Source organism: Bos mutus, chromosome 6 (assembly GCF_027580195.1).
Source record: "Bos mutus isolate GX-2022 chromosome 6, NWIPB_WYAK_1.1, whole genome shotgun sequence".
NCBI lineage: Eukaryota > Metazoa > Chordata > Mammalia > Artiodactyla > Bovidae > Bos > Bos mutus.
Window position 1 is genome coordinate 71,796,422 of NC_091622.1, and position 14,353 is coordinate 71,810,774.

Here is a 14,353-nt window from a genome sequence, read left to right on the forward strand (position 1 = left end):
GAGTTCTTTTAAGCCTTAGTTCTGCTTTATTGACTATGCCAAAGCCTTTGACTGTGTGGATCACAATAAACTATGGAAAATTCTTCAAGAGATGGGAATACCAGACCACCTGACCTGCCTCTTGAGAAACCTATATGCAGGTCAGGAAGCAACAGTTAGAACTGGACATGGAACAACAGACTGGTTCCAAATAGGAAAAGGAGTACGTCAAGGCTGTATGTTGTCACCCTGTTTATTTAACTTATATGCATAGTACATTATGAGAAACGCTGGGCTGGAAGAAGCACAAGCTGGAATCAAGATTGCCGGGAGAAATATCAATAACCTCAGGTATGCAGATGACACCACCCTTATGGCAGAAAGTGAAGAGGAACTAAAAAGCCTCTTGATGAAAGTGAAAGAGGAGAATGAAAAAGTTGGCTTAAAGCTCAACATTCAGAAAACGAAGATCATGGCATCTGGTCCCAGCACTTCATGGGAAATAGATGGGGAAACAGTGGAAACAGTGTCAGACTTTATTTTGGGGGGCTCCAAAATCACTGCAGATGGTGATTGCAGCCATGAAATTAAAAGACGTTTACTCCTTGGAAGGAAAGTTAAGACCAACCTAGATAGCATATTCAAAAGCAGAGACATTAACGTTGCCAACAAAGATCTGTCTAGTCAAGGCTATGGGTTTTCCAGAGGTCATGTATGGATGTGAGAGTTGGACTATAAAGAAAGCTGAGCGCCGAAGAATTGATGCTTTTGAACTGTGGTGTTGGAGAAGACTCTTGAGAGTCCCTTGGACTGCAAGGAGATCCAACCAGTCCATTCTAAAGGAGATCAGCCCTGGGATTTCTTTGGAAGGAATGATGGTAAAGCTGAAACTCCAGTACTTTGGCCACCTCATGTGAAGAGTTGACTCATTGGAAAAGACTCTGATGCTGGGAGGGATTGGGGGCAGGAGGAGAAGGGGACGACAGAGGATGAGATGGCTGGATGGCGTCACCGACTCGATGGACGTGAGTTTGAGTGAACTCTGAAAGTTGGTGATGGACAGGGAGGCTTGGCGTGCTGCAATTCATGGAGTCACAAAGAGTCAGACATGACTGAGAAACTGAACTGAACTGAGCTGATGCAATTTTTACTTGCTAATAGTTAAATGATATGTCTAGTTGACTGTCAGAGGTCTGTTTAAAACTGCTTTCTTTATAACCATGGATATGTTCCAAATTAAGGTATTTCTGGAAATTTGAATGAGAAAAGCACCAAAATAAGAATCAGTAAATCAGGATTCTACTTTTCTCTTTGTCACTCATGAACAAACTGTAAAAGAATGCACAAATAATAGGTGTAGATATAGGAAATAACACTGTACATGCTATATAATGAAATAACACACGGGAATTTAGAAGTCCCTGGATTTAGTCTCTGTACTTAAAAATCAAAATTTAACCTTTTATGTTTCAGTTCCTTCTTGCACAGAAACCCACTGTGGTTACATTTAGACGTGATAGTAGTGATACGACTAACAGTCTCACAGTTGTTAAACCACAGTTGGAGAGCTTGGAACCTTAATACAGGTATCAGGGATGGTGCCGGGATTAGCTGGGCTGATTAGCTGTCATGCTTGGATGTTGTAATTCATAGTGTGAAGTGATGAAGGCAATGGCACCCCACTCCAGTACTCTTGCCTGGAAAATCCCATGGATGGAGGAGCCTGGTAGGTTGCAGTCCATGGGGTCGCTAGGAGTCGGGCACGACTGAGCGACTTCACTTTCACTTTTCACTTTCATGCCTTGGAGAAGGAAATGGCAACCCAGTCCAGTATTCTTGCCTGGAGAATCCAGGGGACAGAGGAGCCTAGTGGGCTGCCGTTGGGGTCGCACAGAGTCGGACACGACTGAAGCGACTTAGCAGCAGCCGCAGTAGTCTTGATAGGAGTTTTGAATTTTGTAAACAACTGAGACTAATGGGGGAAGTTCTTTGGTGTATGTGTTAGAAGCAATCATTATACCATCTAAACTGAATCCCTTTTTCTTAGAAGCAGGTTTTTTTGTATGACTACCATAAGTTGATTCTGTAGTTTTGATTCCCTTAGATACAGGGGAGGACTTTCCTCTGAGTAACGGTAACTATTGTTTATATTTTAAGCAATAGATTTGGATACTAGTCTGTAAAGTTTGATAGACAATGAGCAAATATGACTACTGGGTAAAAAGAGCTCTTAGACCTAGTTATGTAGTTACCACCTCAAGTCAAGGATTGATTTAAATTCCTGACTGCCCATGAGCCCAATCATTTGTTAAAGATTAAAGTGGCCTAAGTATTTTACATACACTTTTAACATTCTTTCCCAGAGTTCCTGTGTACACAGTATACAGCAGTTTATTCTTTTCCCTATTTTAATTGAATCTTCCTGGTCAAACCCAGAGGGAATACAAAGAAAACCGTACAGGTTTCAGAACTGGATAGTGCATTTTAGGTCCAGGCTCCATTACTTACTAGCAGCATGACCTCACTTATTAAATTATTTCTGTGAGCCTCTACTTCTTTCACTGTAAAATGTGAATGATAGCAGCTAGTTTAAAATTTTTATATATGGTTAAATGAGATAACATGTAAAAAACACTTAGCATGCTGCAAGGTTTCCATAAATGTAGGTTCCCTTCACCTGTGAATGCTTAACATACATGCGTAAGATCAAAGATCTTCAGTCCTTTGGTGATAAAAATTTGATCTTATTAGAGGTTTAAATTGGGATTGGAGGTACTAATATTGTAGCCTAAAGATGAGCATAATTATGTTAAACCCATGCCGGTTTCCCGGAGATATTTTAATTCGCATTAGTGTGATGATATAATAACACCTCTAGGAAGAGTATAGCGTAAAGCAGCCTACAGAGTTCAGACAGTGTGGGTTCGAAACCCTGCCTTGCCTTGCCTAGTAGTAGCCTACATAACTACTGTGTCTCAGTGTTACCTGTTTCTTGGGAAGATCATCACACCTTATCAGGTATTAGGAGGATTAAGCAAAAAGAAACCGAATTTATAGTGCCTGACCTAAGGTAGGTCGTGCAAATTGTGGTAAAATATACACACATAAAATTTACCATGTTAACTGTTTTTAAGTGTACAGCTCACTGACTTTTAAGTATGTTGACAGTGTTGTGCAACCCATTGCCACTATCAATTTCCAGAACTTTTTCATCATTCCAGACTGAAACTCTGATCCATTAAACAATAATCTCCCCAGGTAACCTCTGTCCTACTTTCTGTCTATGAATTTGCCTACTTTAGGTATCTCCTGTAAGTAGAATTACAGTTTTAACCTTTACTTAACTTAGCATAATGTTTTCAGGAATCATCCATGTTGTAGCATGTATCAGAAAGTCCTTCTTCTTGTAACTGAGTAGTAATTCATTGTGTGTAAACTACATTTCGTCTGTCCACTCCACTTATCTCTTGTTGGATACTCTGGTCCTTTCCTCCCTTCTGGTTCCTGTTAATAGCCAAAACATTGTGAGCATACTGAACACTGGTGTTCACATACCTGTTTGAGTCCCTGCTTTCAGTCCTTTTGTGTACATGTGGAATTGCTGCAACATACAGCGTATCATATATTGTAACTGTTATTAGATAAGTTATTTTCTAAGGCCACCACATAAAGTAGCCCCAGTCCCAAACATCACAAGGCAGCCTTTTATCTTAGTTTCCCAGTAACAGTTTGAGAAACAGAGAAGAGAGGAGGGACAAATATTTTCTTTGATTGGCCACTGCGTTCCTGCCAGATTCGTCACTGCGTTCCTGCTGGTAATCTGTTGAATGCCTTTTTCAAGGATTATTTGCTTTAAATATTAAGAGAAAAATGCTGTCCAAAATTTAGGGCTGTATCTGATTGTGATAAATTAGTATTTTACAAGGCCCATATAATACTGGACCAATGAATGTGACAGTCCTGCCACCAGATCTGATTTAGAGATAATTTAGTGCCATTTAGGTACTTACATGCCTTGTGCAGTTAGGTGCACAGTGGTAGAGAAGACACTCAAATATTTTTTGAAAGAATGAATGAAGAGACACTGGAGCTCAGATTTTTAGAATCAGTATATAATTTGCCTTGCAATGTAAAATGAAATATTCCTGAATATTTTGATAGGCAGTAGAAAGCCATAATAAAATTTTTTTCCTACTTCTGCCTGTTTGTAAAAAAATATGTTTATTTTTGATAGTGCCATTTAAGGGTAATGTATTTGGCTATGCAGGGTTTTTTTTTTTTTAATTGGAGGATAATTGCTTTACAATATTGTGTTGGTTTCTGCCATGTATCAACATGACTCAGCCATTGGTATTGGTATGCCCCTCTCTCTTGAACCTCCCTCCCACATCCCTACACAGAGTTTTTGTTTTGTTTTTTATAGAGGGTAGAGTTTTATTATGCCTCAGATCTAACTTTTTAAATATAATTTTAATGCTTTTTTTTCTTTTTGTCATCAATATGTAGGTATCAAAACTGCTTTCACCAAAAAATGTGGGGAGACAGCTTTCATTGCACCTAAGTGTGAAATGATTCCAATTGAATGGGTTTGTAGAAGAATAGCAACTGGTTCTTTTCTCAAAAGAAATCCTGGTGTTAAGGAAGGATATAAGTTCTACCCACCTAAAGTGGAGATGTTTTTTAAGGTAATTATTTTATACCTCCCTGTCTTACTGTAACTGAGCAACAAGTTTATCACAGAACCAAAAGATTTAAATACTCTTTAAGCTTTGTTTTTTCTATTTAAGTTTTTGATACTAAAATTAGCATTCCAGAAATATTTGTGGTGAATGTACACTTCAGTTAGTAATGATAATTCAAAAATTTAGGAGAAAATGTCTTTGAAAATCTATTTATCTTACATTGGAACAAGACGACAAATAAAAAGAACACATTGAAATTAGCAGTTATTAGGAAGAAGAGAAAAGGAACAATTCAGTAAATTTTAAAATCTACTGTTGAAGACTAATATGAGGGATCTTTTTATAGTCTAATACAGAAAATTGTTGTTAATGTGTCTTATAAGCAGAATCATACATCAAAAGATGTAGGAGTCAACAGTTATGAATTTGTATTGGTTTTCTTTACTGAAACTGCTTTTATTTTTTCATGCTTTTAAGCATATTTCTTCTATTTCAGAAGCAGTGTCATTGTGCATCAGTGAATGCACAGTTTAAAGCATTTGTCTTATGATTATAATTATACAAATCAAGAATCCATAAAAGAAAAACTTCATGTACAGTTGGGACACTACTTAAAATAAAATGAAAGTATTTTATTTTTTTTCCAATCTCTTTATATTGTATGAAGTCTCTTGAATTATCGAGTAACGTTCTTGAAAACTTATAGTCTTGTATAAATTCTTACCGAAAGTAAGGTCAAGGGATTATGAAAGTTGCTTTCTGGAAGGATTTTGTTCGAGTAGAATGTGTTTTGGTCTTCTTACCATCTCTGTTGACTGATTAAGAAAAAATAAAAATCATAAACTTCTATTTAAATTATTTATATAGATAAAACAAATTCTTTAAAAGTACTTTATGACTTAGAATAAGTTACTCCAAAATATTGAATTTTAAAGTAGCTATTGAAAATAGAAAAGTTTAAAATGAATGTTGTGAGTTAAAGAGTATTTTAAACAAAAATTAAATCTTTAACGAAAATGAATGTTTCTGAGAAATTCATCATGCTCAGTTTATCTGAAAATTTCAAATATTTTATATTTATATTTAAGTTACTTGTACTCCTATACTTTTTTCTCAGGATGATGCCAATAATGATCCACAGTGGTCTGAGGAACAGCTAATTGCTGCAAATTTTTGCTTTGCTGGACTTGTTATAGGACAAACTGAAGTGGATATCATGAGTCATGCTACGCAGGCTATTTTTGAAATACTGGAGAAATCCTGGTTGCCCCAGAACTGTACACTAGTTGATATGAAGGTACAAATAAAATGGAGATTTGAAAGTAAAGATTATAACTGAGAAATGTCTTTAGTAGTGTAGTTTTGAAAAACTCTTTGTTGATATGCTGTTTCTAGATTGAATTTGGTGTTGATGTAATCACCAGAGAAATTGTTCTTGCTGATGTTATTGATAATGATTCCTGGAGACTCTGGCCATCAGGAGACCGAAGCCAGCAAAAAGACAAACAGGTAGGTTATACTTCAGGCTTGCTTTAATCCTTTGCAAGATCAGGCTGGGATAAAAGAGAAAGGGAAGATGGGAGGAAAAGGAAGGCAGTTATTGTTTCTGATGACATGAGCCCAAGTTGTTGATTGCTATTTATTTTTAAAGATAAATATCTTCTATGTTTCATATATCCTGGAGAAAAGGATAGGAATAATACTTTACATTTATGAAGCAGATTTCTCATTTATTATCTCACACAGAGCAGATATTACCCTTTTTTGATTAATTAAAAACTAAGGCTCTAAGGTGATAGATATCTTCACAATTAACAAAAGTAAGTGACAGGGCTTGTCTGATAAGTGGCCTGACCTGAGGTGACCTCTAAAAATGGTTTGCTATTCACTTGACCCAGAGAACTCTACAAAATCGTGCAAATCAGGGGGTTCAAATCTTCATGTTAAGAATACTCATGAAAATGCCCAGGGTATGCATATCTGAAAAGCCACCAGTCTGAAAGATGTCCCTTTATGGAAGCTATCTGTGTCATCCATCGTTACAGTGGTGGAGTTGGTAGGTGTGCCGAGGCCAAACGGTGGGGCTGGATGCAGGGTCAGTGGCCCAAAAAGAGTGCTGGATTTTTACTGCACGTGCTCAAAAATGCGAGGGTAATGCTGAACTTAAGAGCTTAGATGTGGGTTCTCTGGTCACCGAGCACATCCAAGTGAGCACAGCGGTCAGATCATCCCGTGTATGAGCGCTCCCTGCCACACTGAGATGATCCTTCCTGAAAAAGAACAGATTGTTCCTAAACCAGAAGAGGAGCTTGCACCGAAGAAACAAAGACTTAAGACCTGGGAATAATTGCTGCCCGCCTCCCAAAAAAAATGCCAGTAAAAGTTTTTAAAAACGAGCAAGTGGCAGATGTGGAACTCTATCCCAGGTCTTAAAGATCTTACCAAGCTCCAATTCTGTTTTTTCCTATGAAAAAACAAAATTAGGGCAAGATCTTCTCTATACTTAATATGTAAGAACTGTCAGGGCAGCTAATTATAACTGCTCGTGTAGGAAATAGTTATCTTTGAAACTGCAAGAATTCATCACTATCTGAACTTTCTCTAGACTAATTCAAGAAATGAGTTTGTAGGCTCAGATATATTTTTCAGATACATCTTTTGCTATGCAAACTTCATAATCTGTACCCTGAACTCAGAAACCAAGTCATTTCAGATAGGAAGAATATTACTAGTAGAATACTTTACCCAATCTCCTTTTCAGTCAGTAAATTCTGACTCTCCGAACTGACTTGGGTGTGGGAATTGGGTGTGACGTCATGAGTCTCTATAATGGTGGCTCAGATCAACCCTCTCTGCTTGCCAGATGTAGTTGCTGGGCGTTTGGGGTTGGGGTCTCATGCATGTCTGGTATTTATATTCTAAGCTTTCTTATTTTCTAGTCGTATCGTGATCTCAAGGAAGTAACTCCTGAAGGGCTACAGATGGTGAAGAAAAATTTTGAGTGGGTTGCAGAAAGAGTAGAGGTAAGCCTTTCATTGTCTTATGTATTTTTCTCCAAGAAAATTTTGCTTCAGAAAGAAGCAAAAATGAGAAGGTGCAGTGCTTTTCTTTTTTCCAGTGACTTTTAAAGAAAGGAGCACTTAAAAAAAATGTCCCAGCTGAACTATCCTCACTGGGACACTGAAACCCGCTGCAGTGAAACTGGCCAATCTGCTTCCTCCAAATACTATTGGGAAACCTGGAATCCTTTCCTCCTTGCGCCCTGCAGGGGAACCTTATATTTCCTACTCACCTTTCTGTTGCTACTCGGAGTCCCTAGCAAGAGTATAGAATTGGAACTCCATGTGACATTAAAATGTCACTTTAAAGTTTATGTTTTTATTATTGCTATAATTCCATGGAAAATGAATGGGGTTTATGGTTATCCAAGGATAATAACTACTTTTTAGAACATCATTTCCATGGGAACGTGCGTTTTGAATTCCACACAACTAGTTTACAAAGATTTATAACATGACTTCTGTCTTGGCTGATTATGCCTTAAAACATGTTAAACAGAATGTACTAAAAATCTTCGATGAACTATTTTACAGCTTCCTGAATATTAATTTTTTATTATAATAGTAAACAATTTATCTGATTAAAAATCAGATGTTTTTAATCAGGTGTTAATTAGGAAGGCCACTTTCTTTTATATAGAGAGGTTATTTTGAAAAATAAATCCTCTCATTTTGTTCTGCTTGTCTTAAATTTGGTTTCTTAAGGAAATACTGTGTCAGGTTGTAATTTTACTGTAAACTGTTCTTACAGTACTCATTCCCATATTTATCCATTTTTATCTTTGCCTTCTTTTGCATATTCATGTTTTTCTTTTCCAGTTGCTTCTGAAACCAGAAAGTCAGTGCAGGGTTATAGTATTGATGGGCTCAACCTCTGATCTTAATCACTGTGAAAAAATTAAGAAGGCTTGTGGAAATTTTGGCATTCCATGCGAACTTAGGGTCACCTCTGCCCATAAAGGACCAGATGAAACCCTGAGGATTAAAGCTGAGTATGAAGGTAAATGTTGAATAAATAGAGCACTTCAGGAAGTTCTCCTGATTCTGCCCCAAAATTTTATGTTTAGACTAATAATGCTGAAAAATAATTTTCCACATTTCCAAGGGAAAAAATTTTAAACTTTCAAGGTGTTTGCCTCCAGAATTTTTCAGGTACTCTAGGAGCTTATAGAAGAATGAATCGGAGAGAAAAAATTGAAAATGCAAGCATGGGAGGAAAATGAAGACTAGAATTAGTCCTTACCTAATCCCCTCAAGCACTGTTTCTAGTACCCTGTAACAGAAAATAGACCCCACATCAATTACAGAAGAAAGGGCTGAGGTTGAAGCCGCAGGTCCTCTCAGATATCTAATGGTCGGCCTTTCCTGGGAGACAGTCAAACATGAAAGAACGATTTCAGAATTTAGTATATAAAAGAAATGTCTTGATGGGATAGCATCTAAAATAAGGAGCCCTATAGACTGGAATGATTCTCAACTGGAGAAAATATTGGTTGTAGATTCCTTCTAAAGGTAGTTGCTATATAGGAGTATAGTTATTGAATTTTTAAGAGCTTTTTTGGGGGGTGGATGGAGGTCAGACCTCTACGATAAGCTAATAAAAACCAGATCTCTTCCTCTCCAGAAAAATGCAAACATAAAGTTTTGGGTTCCAAGTAGATTGCTGTAGGGAACAGAAATAACTTATGAATTTATGAAAGAATAAGATGTTTATGAGATGTGATAAAAAATTTATTGAAGGGTCTTAAATATTTGGGTACTCTATTATTGAATTCAATTCCTCAAGAAGTGTCACTCAGCCTCTAGTCTCTATTAACTGTGCATCTCCCATACCCTGCTGGTTGAAGGACAGCAAGATAGATGCTGGTTCAGGTGGTGTCATTCTTTGCTTCAGTGAGCCAAAGCACCAATAGTAGAAGGGACCTTTGAACGTTCTCTGTCTCATACCTGTGTTTTAAGACCTCCTTAATGCTACAGATCTCAAAGATCATCAAAACTATTCTTGCTGCTTCATTACTTGACATCCAGTAAGTGGCAGGATGAACCTTGTATTTTGAATATGTTTAATAATAGTGTCTTAATATAGTGCTTTATCTAGAGACTACTGTTAAAGGAACTCAGGCAGTTACTACACAGGGACCCCTTTTTTAAAAATTATCTTGAAATCTCTTTTGAGTGCTTAGTGTAATTATAACTTGTCATTTACCTAGGAGATGGAATTCCTACTGTATTTGTGGCAGTGGCAGGCAGAAGCAATGGTTTAGGACCGGTGTTGTCTGGTAACACTGCATATCCAGTTATCAGCTGTCCTCCTCTCACTCCAGACTGGGGAGCTCAGGATGTGTGGTCTTCTCTTCGATTACCCAGTGGTAAGATAACTGAATCTTCTAAAAGCTTTTATTCACAAGCTTCAAATACACACAATGGTAGAGAGAATAACATAATGAAATTTTATATACCTGTTACCCAGCTTCAGAAATTCACATCTTGTTGCATTTGTAGCCCTCTCCTGCTGCATTATATAAAGCAGATCTGAGAGATGATGGCATTTTATACTTAATACTTATTTTCTAAGTGATAAAGACTAATTTTAAAATCATAACCATGATACCACATTCATATCTGTCCTCTGATATGTCCCCATAGGGACTGACTTTTCTTAATTTGGCAGATATTAGTTATATAGTAAGTAGTGGATCTGTATAAATTGAGTTATTAATACAAATTAAATATCCTTGTGATTTATACTTTATTCTTATTGGGGATCATGAGAATCAAAGAGCCTGATGAATTCCAAGGGTATTTAGGGAAATTGGAGCTTTTGGATCTATAACCTATCTAGTCCTTGACTCTAATGACATAATAGTCCCACCTGAAGAAACTGAAGAACTTACTTGGTTACCAAGGAGAGAAGGGGGTTATGGGATGAATTGGGAGGTTAGGATTGACATATACACACTACTATGTATAAAATAGATAACTAATGAGAACCTACTATATAGCACAGGAAACTCTGCTCAGTGATCTGTGGTGACCTAAATGGGAGGGAAATCTAAACAAGTAGATACATGTGTATGTATGACTGATTGACTCTGCTGTACAGCAGAAACTTACAGTACATTGCAAAGCAACTATACTGGAAAAAAAAAAAAGGCCACCATGGCTTTAGCTGAAGAAACCAAAACTCTGCCTGAGCAATGTGTGGCCCCCTAAGAAGTTACTTACTCTACTGTCTTATAGATCTGTTGAATTAGTATTGAATGTATAGTCTAATATTTCTTATTTTGTGGATTTGACTTTTATCACTTAAGAATGATTCAAGTGCAAAGACAAAAGGAATAGCTAGAAAATGACCAAAATAACATACCTCAAGTTTGTCTAAGAACAGATGATTCTACCCAATTAACCTCGTGCCTTATTTTATTTTGTTTCTGTTGGCCTTTTACCAGGGAGTTAAAGGGATAGTATATATGGGAAGAACTTTGCAAAAGGTAAATTTCTTTGCAAGTAGATTCAATGAGAAGAATGATAGTTGTATATAAAATACCTGTTCCTGGCTGATGAATATTTATCACTTTTTCACTCCAGATAGTAAAGATGGAAACTCTATCCACAGATCCTACTTTAGAAAAGGATAATATAGTAGCTTTATTGTCTGTGGCTGTTGTGGCTTCTGAGAATATAGAATAGTTTGCTAGGTGGTATTTTCATTTTATTAATTTACTGCTCAATTTTCCATCTTTTCTGAACCAATAGGTCTTGGCTGTTCGACCATCCTTTCTCCAGAAGGATCAGCTCAGTTTGCTGCTCAGATATTTGGATTAAATAACCATTTGATCTGGGCCCGACTGCGAGCAAGTGTATTAAACACATGGATTTCCTTGAAGCAGGCTGACAAGAAAATTAGAGAGGCCAGTTTATAAGAAAGAACATCACTGCATTTTTTTAAGGAGGAAAACTATAATATTCTGGTATAGCTGCCGCCCCAAAAAAATCAAGATGAAAAGATTTTAAATCATTGAGAGAAAAATAAAATTTGTAAGTGAATAAATGCTTTTCTCAATTCATGGATTAGTAAAATGTGTACATATTTATTAATGTCTCTTTGTAAGGAGTGAAATTACTATACATTCAAAATTAATCTCTTACCCACATATGATCATTATTAGACAGTATAATTAATTATATTTATTAAAGGCTAATAATGTCCTATTACAGAGCTCTAAAATTATTACTTGACTTTCTACATCTCAGCCCATAAGTTTTAGAAATGTAAAATGGTTGTATCTTAGGGTGGTTAAGCACAATATACGCCTTTTTCACAGTATGATCTTAACAAAATTCTAAGGGCATGGTTTTTTATTTGCAGTCACTATGTCAGAAAATGATGTTGTATTTAGCTATAGATAGAGATGAAGTTTGGGTTTGACATTGCCTTTTTTTGACAAAAGCCAAGATTGTTGCTAGGGCTAAGAAAGACAAGATGAAGGGGCACTGAGGACGCCATATAGAGAACTTCTGAGAACTTAACTGTTAAGGCAGTTTCCAATGGGAAAAAAAGTAATTACCTTTGCCATTGCAAATGAAAGATTTAGTAAATCTTAGTTGGCTCTGTAGGTCATAAAATTCTTTTCATTCTAATATATATTATAGTCAGACTAACAATTCCCAGCTTACCATCATTTTCAGAAATTGGAATCTCCCAGTTAATGACCATAACTAGTTCTTTCTTGTTAATAGTATTAAGCCTGGGCAGTATACCCAGCAAAATGTACCTCTAAAGGAGCAGTTATTACTGAGAAATATTACAGTTCATCATGAGTCTATAAACCATATTTGGAAGTCAGTATTACATTATGCAGCCTAGGAATTTTACAGATCGTTTAAAGTTTTATCCAAGTGTCCACACAGCCCTTAAGCTTGCATGTAAAAATTTATAAATGTTCACTTTGAAAAGAGGGCAGTTTTTACCAATTAATCTGTGTCCCTCCCTCCCTTCCCACCCACACCACCTCCCAACCCCCAATGCTGAGTCTCCGCTACAGATGAAATCCTGAAAACTTTTGCCACTGGCCTATACTGTCTGTGCTTTTTCACCTTCCTGTCAACTGTTAACAAGCTAGCATCTTATCACTTTAACTTGTTCTCTTTAGGGTATAATTGACCTGATTATTCCTTTTCTTGGGCTAGACACCAAATACTCTTTCACTTAATTATTGGTATTTCCTGTTCAGTCCATTGTTTACAAATAGTGCTAGAATAATCATCTTTATAGTGAATGTCTATGGACTTGTATTTTCAGCTATTTCCCTCTGAATGCTCCAAACTTAACCCATCTTCCAAGCCTATAGCTGGCTATACTCACTGTCCCAAATCAGAAGCTTGATTTTATCCTTGATAGTTTTCTCTGGGAGAAGGAAATGGCAACCCACTCCAGTGTTTTTGCCTGGAGAATCCCAGGGACGGGGGAGCCTGGTGGGCTGCCGCCTGTGGGGTCGCACAGAGTCGGACATGGCTGAAGCGACTTAGCAGCAGCAGCAGTTTTCTCTGACCTTTTGATTTTTAACTCATCACCAAGTCTTGAATTTACCATTTATCCATCCTCAAAAAATATAAAAATCTCAAGCAAGGGTCAAATTCTGTTACTAGCCTGGTCTAGATCTTCATTCTCAACCTAACCTTTTCAAAGACTGTCCAAGGACTTAGAACATAAACTCTTAAATAAGTTTCTTTTGCAACATAGACTCCTTTGAAAATAAGAACGCTGCTGATCCTCTGTCTAGAAAATTGCACAGAATTTCTCAGTATGTTCCATTGGTTCCTGGGTTCCCTTGAAATCTGTCCATAGTCTTGTAGGTTAAGAATCACTGATGTAACCTATCAAGGGAACTTGCTTTTCTCATAGTTTTCAGACTTAGAATGTCGTGTCATTAAAATCGTGTTACTAGGGCTTCATCTTCACTGTCTCCATTAAACCTTCCCTAATAAACCTTCCTCTAGCAACAATGACTACAAGTACTTTCTCTGTTGGAGTGTAAGTTCCCAAAGAGGAGAAAATATAGTTTTACAGTTTGTTTATCTTATGCGCTGATGTGCTATGCCTAGCTGTCTGCTAGAAATGGGGGAAATTGTAAAAATCATGTCCTGCTTAGTTTTCTATCTTGTTAGATCACATTAGATCACAAGAACAATTAAAAAGATTTGATCTTAACATCTTTGAACTTGGGTTTCTTAAGGTCTCTAAATACAGTTGTTATAGTTGTTGGCTGCTATTTCAGCTCTTCTGTCCCCACCTAGCAAAAGCTCTGTTTTTGTGCAGTACATAAAAATGTCAAACATTGAGACTGGTGGGTAGGACTGACCTTTATTAATGGTCACAATAATTTTCACCATTCGTTTCCTAATAGAGTACATATATCCTCAATAGTATAGTTCATCAGTGCTAGAGTAAATACTTGTTTAAAAGTATTTTAACTGTGTTCTAAAAAGTAACTTACACAAACCTACCTGGTTTGCCATCTTTGGATGTTTATACTTTGTGGGCTTGTAGTTAAAAAGAGGAAGCAAAATTGTGTCCAAATAACTCACTAGTTTATATCATAAAGCCACACTTTAAATTGCTTTGCTTTAATG

At 36.8% G+C, this 14,353-nt stretch overlaps 1 protein-coding gene across 7 annotated transcripts in view; it reads left to right on the top strand.

The window, feature by feature from the left end:
• PAICS (phosphoribosylaminoimidazole carboxylase and phosphoribosylaminoimidazolesuccinocarboxamide synthase) overlaps positions 1 to 12,709 on the top strand; it is a 39,193-nt gene extending 26,484 nt beyond the window's left edge. For all 7 annotated transcript variants that reach the window (XM_070372450.1, XM_070372451.1, XM_070372452.1 and 4 more), the window contains 7 exons: positions 4,486 to 4,664; positions 5,779 to 5,958; positions 6,057 to 6,170; positions 7,601 to 7,684; positions 8,540 to 8,720; positions 9,931 to 10,089; positions 11,477 to 12,709. In XM_070372450.1, coding sequence (XP_070228551.1) covers positions 4,486 to 4,664; positions 5,779 to 5,958; positions 6,057 to 6,170; positions 7,601 to 7,684; positions 8,540 to 8,720; positions 9,931 to 10,089; positions 11,477 to 11,643 — 1,064 coding nt within the window. In that variant the 3' untranslated portion in view covers positions 11,644 to 12,709. The remainder of the gene's footprint in view (positions 1 to 4,485; positions 4,665 to 5,778; positions 5,959 to 6,056; positions 6,171 to 7,600; positions 7,685 to 8,539; positions 8,721 to 9,930; positions 10,090 to 11,476) is intronic.
• The last annotated feature ends 1,644 nt before the right edge of the window (positions 12,710 to 14,353 follow it).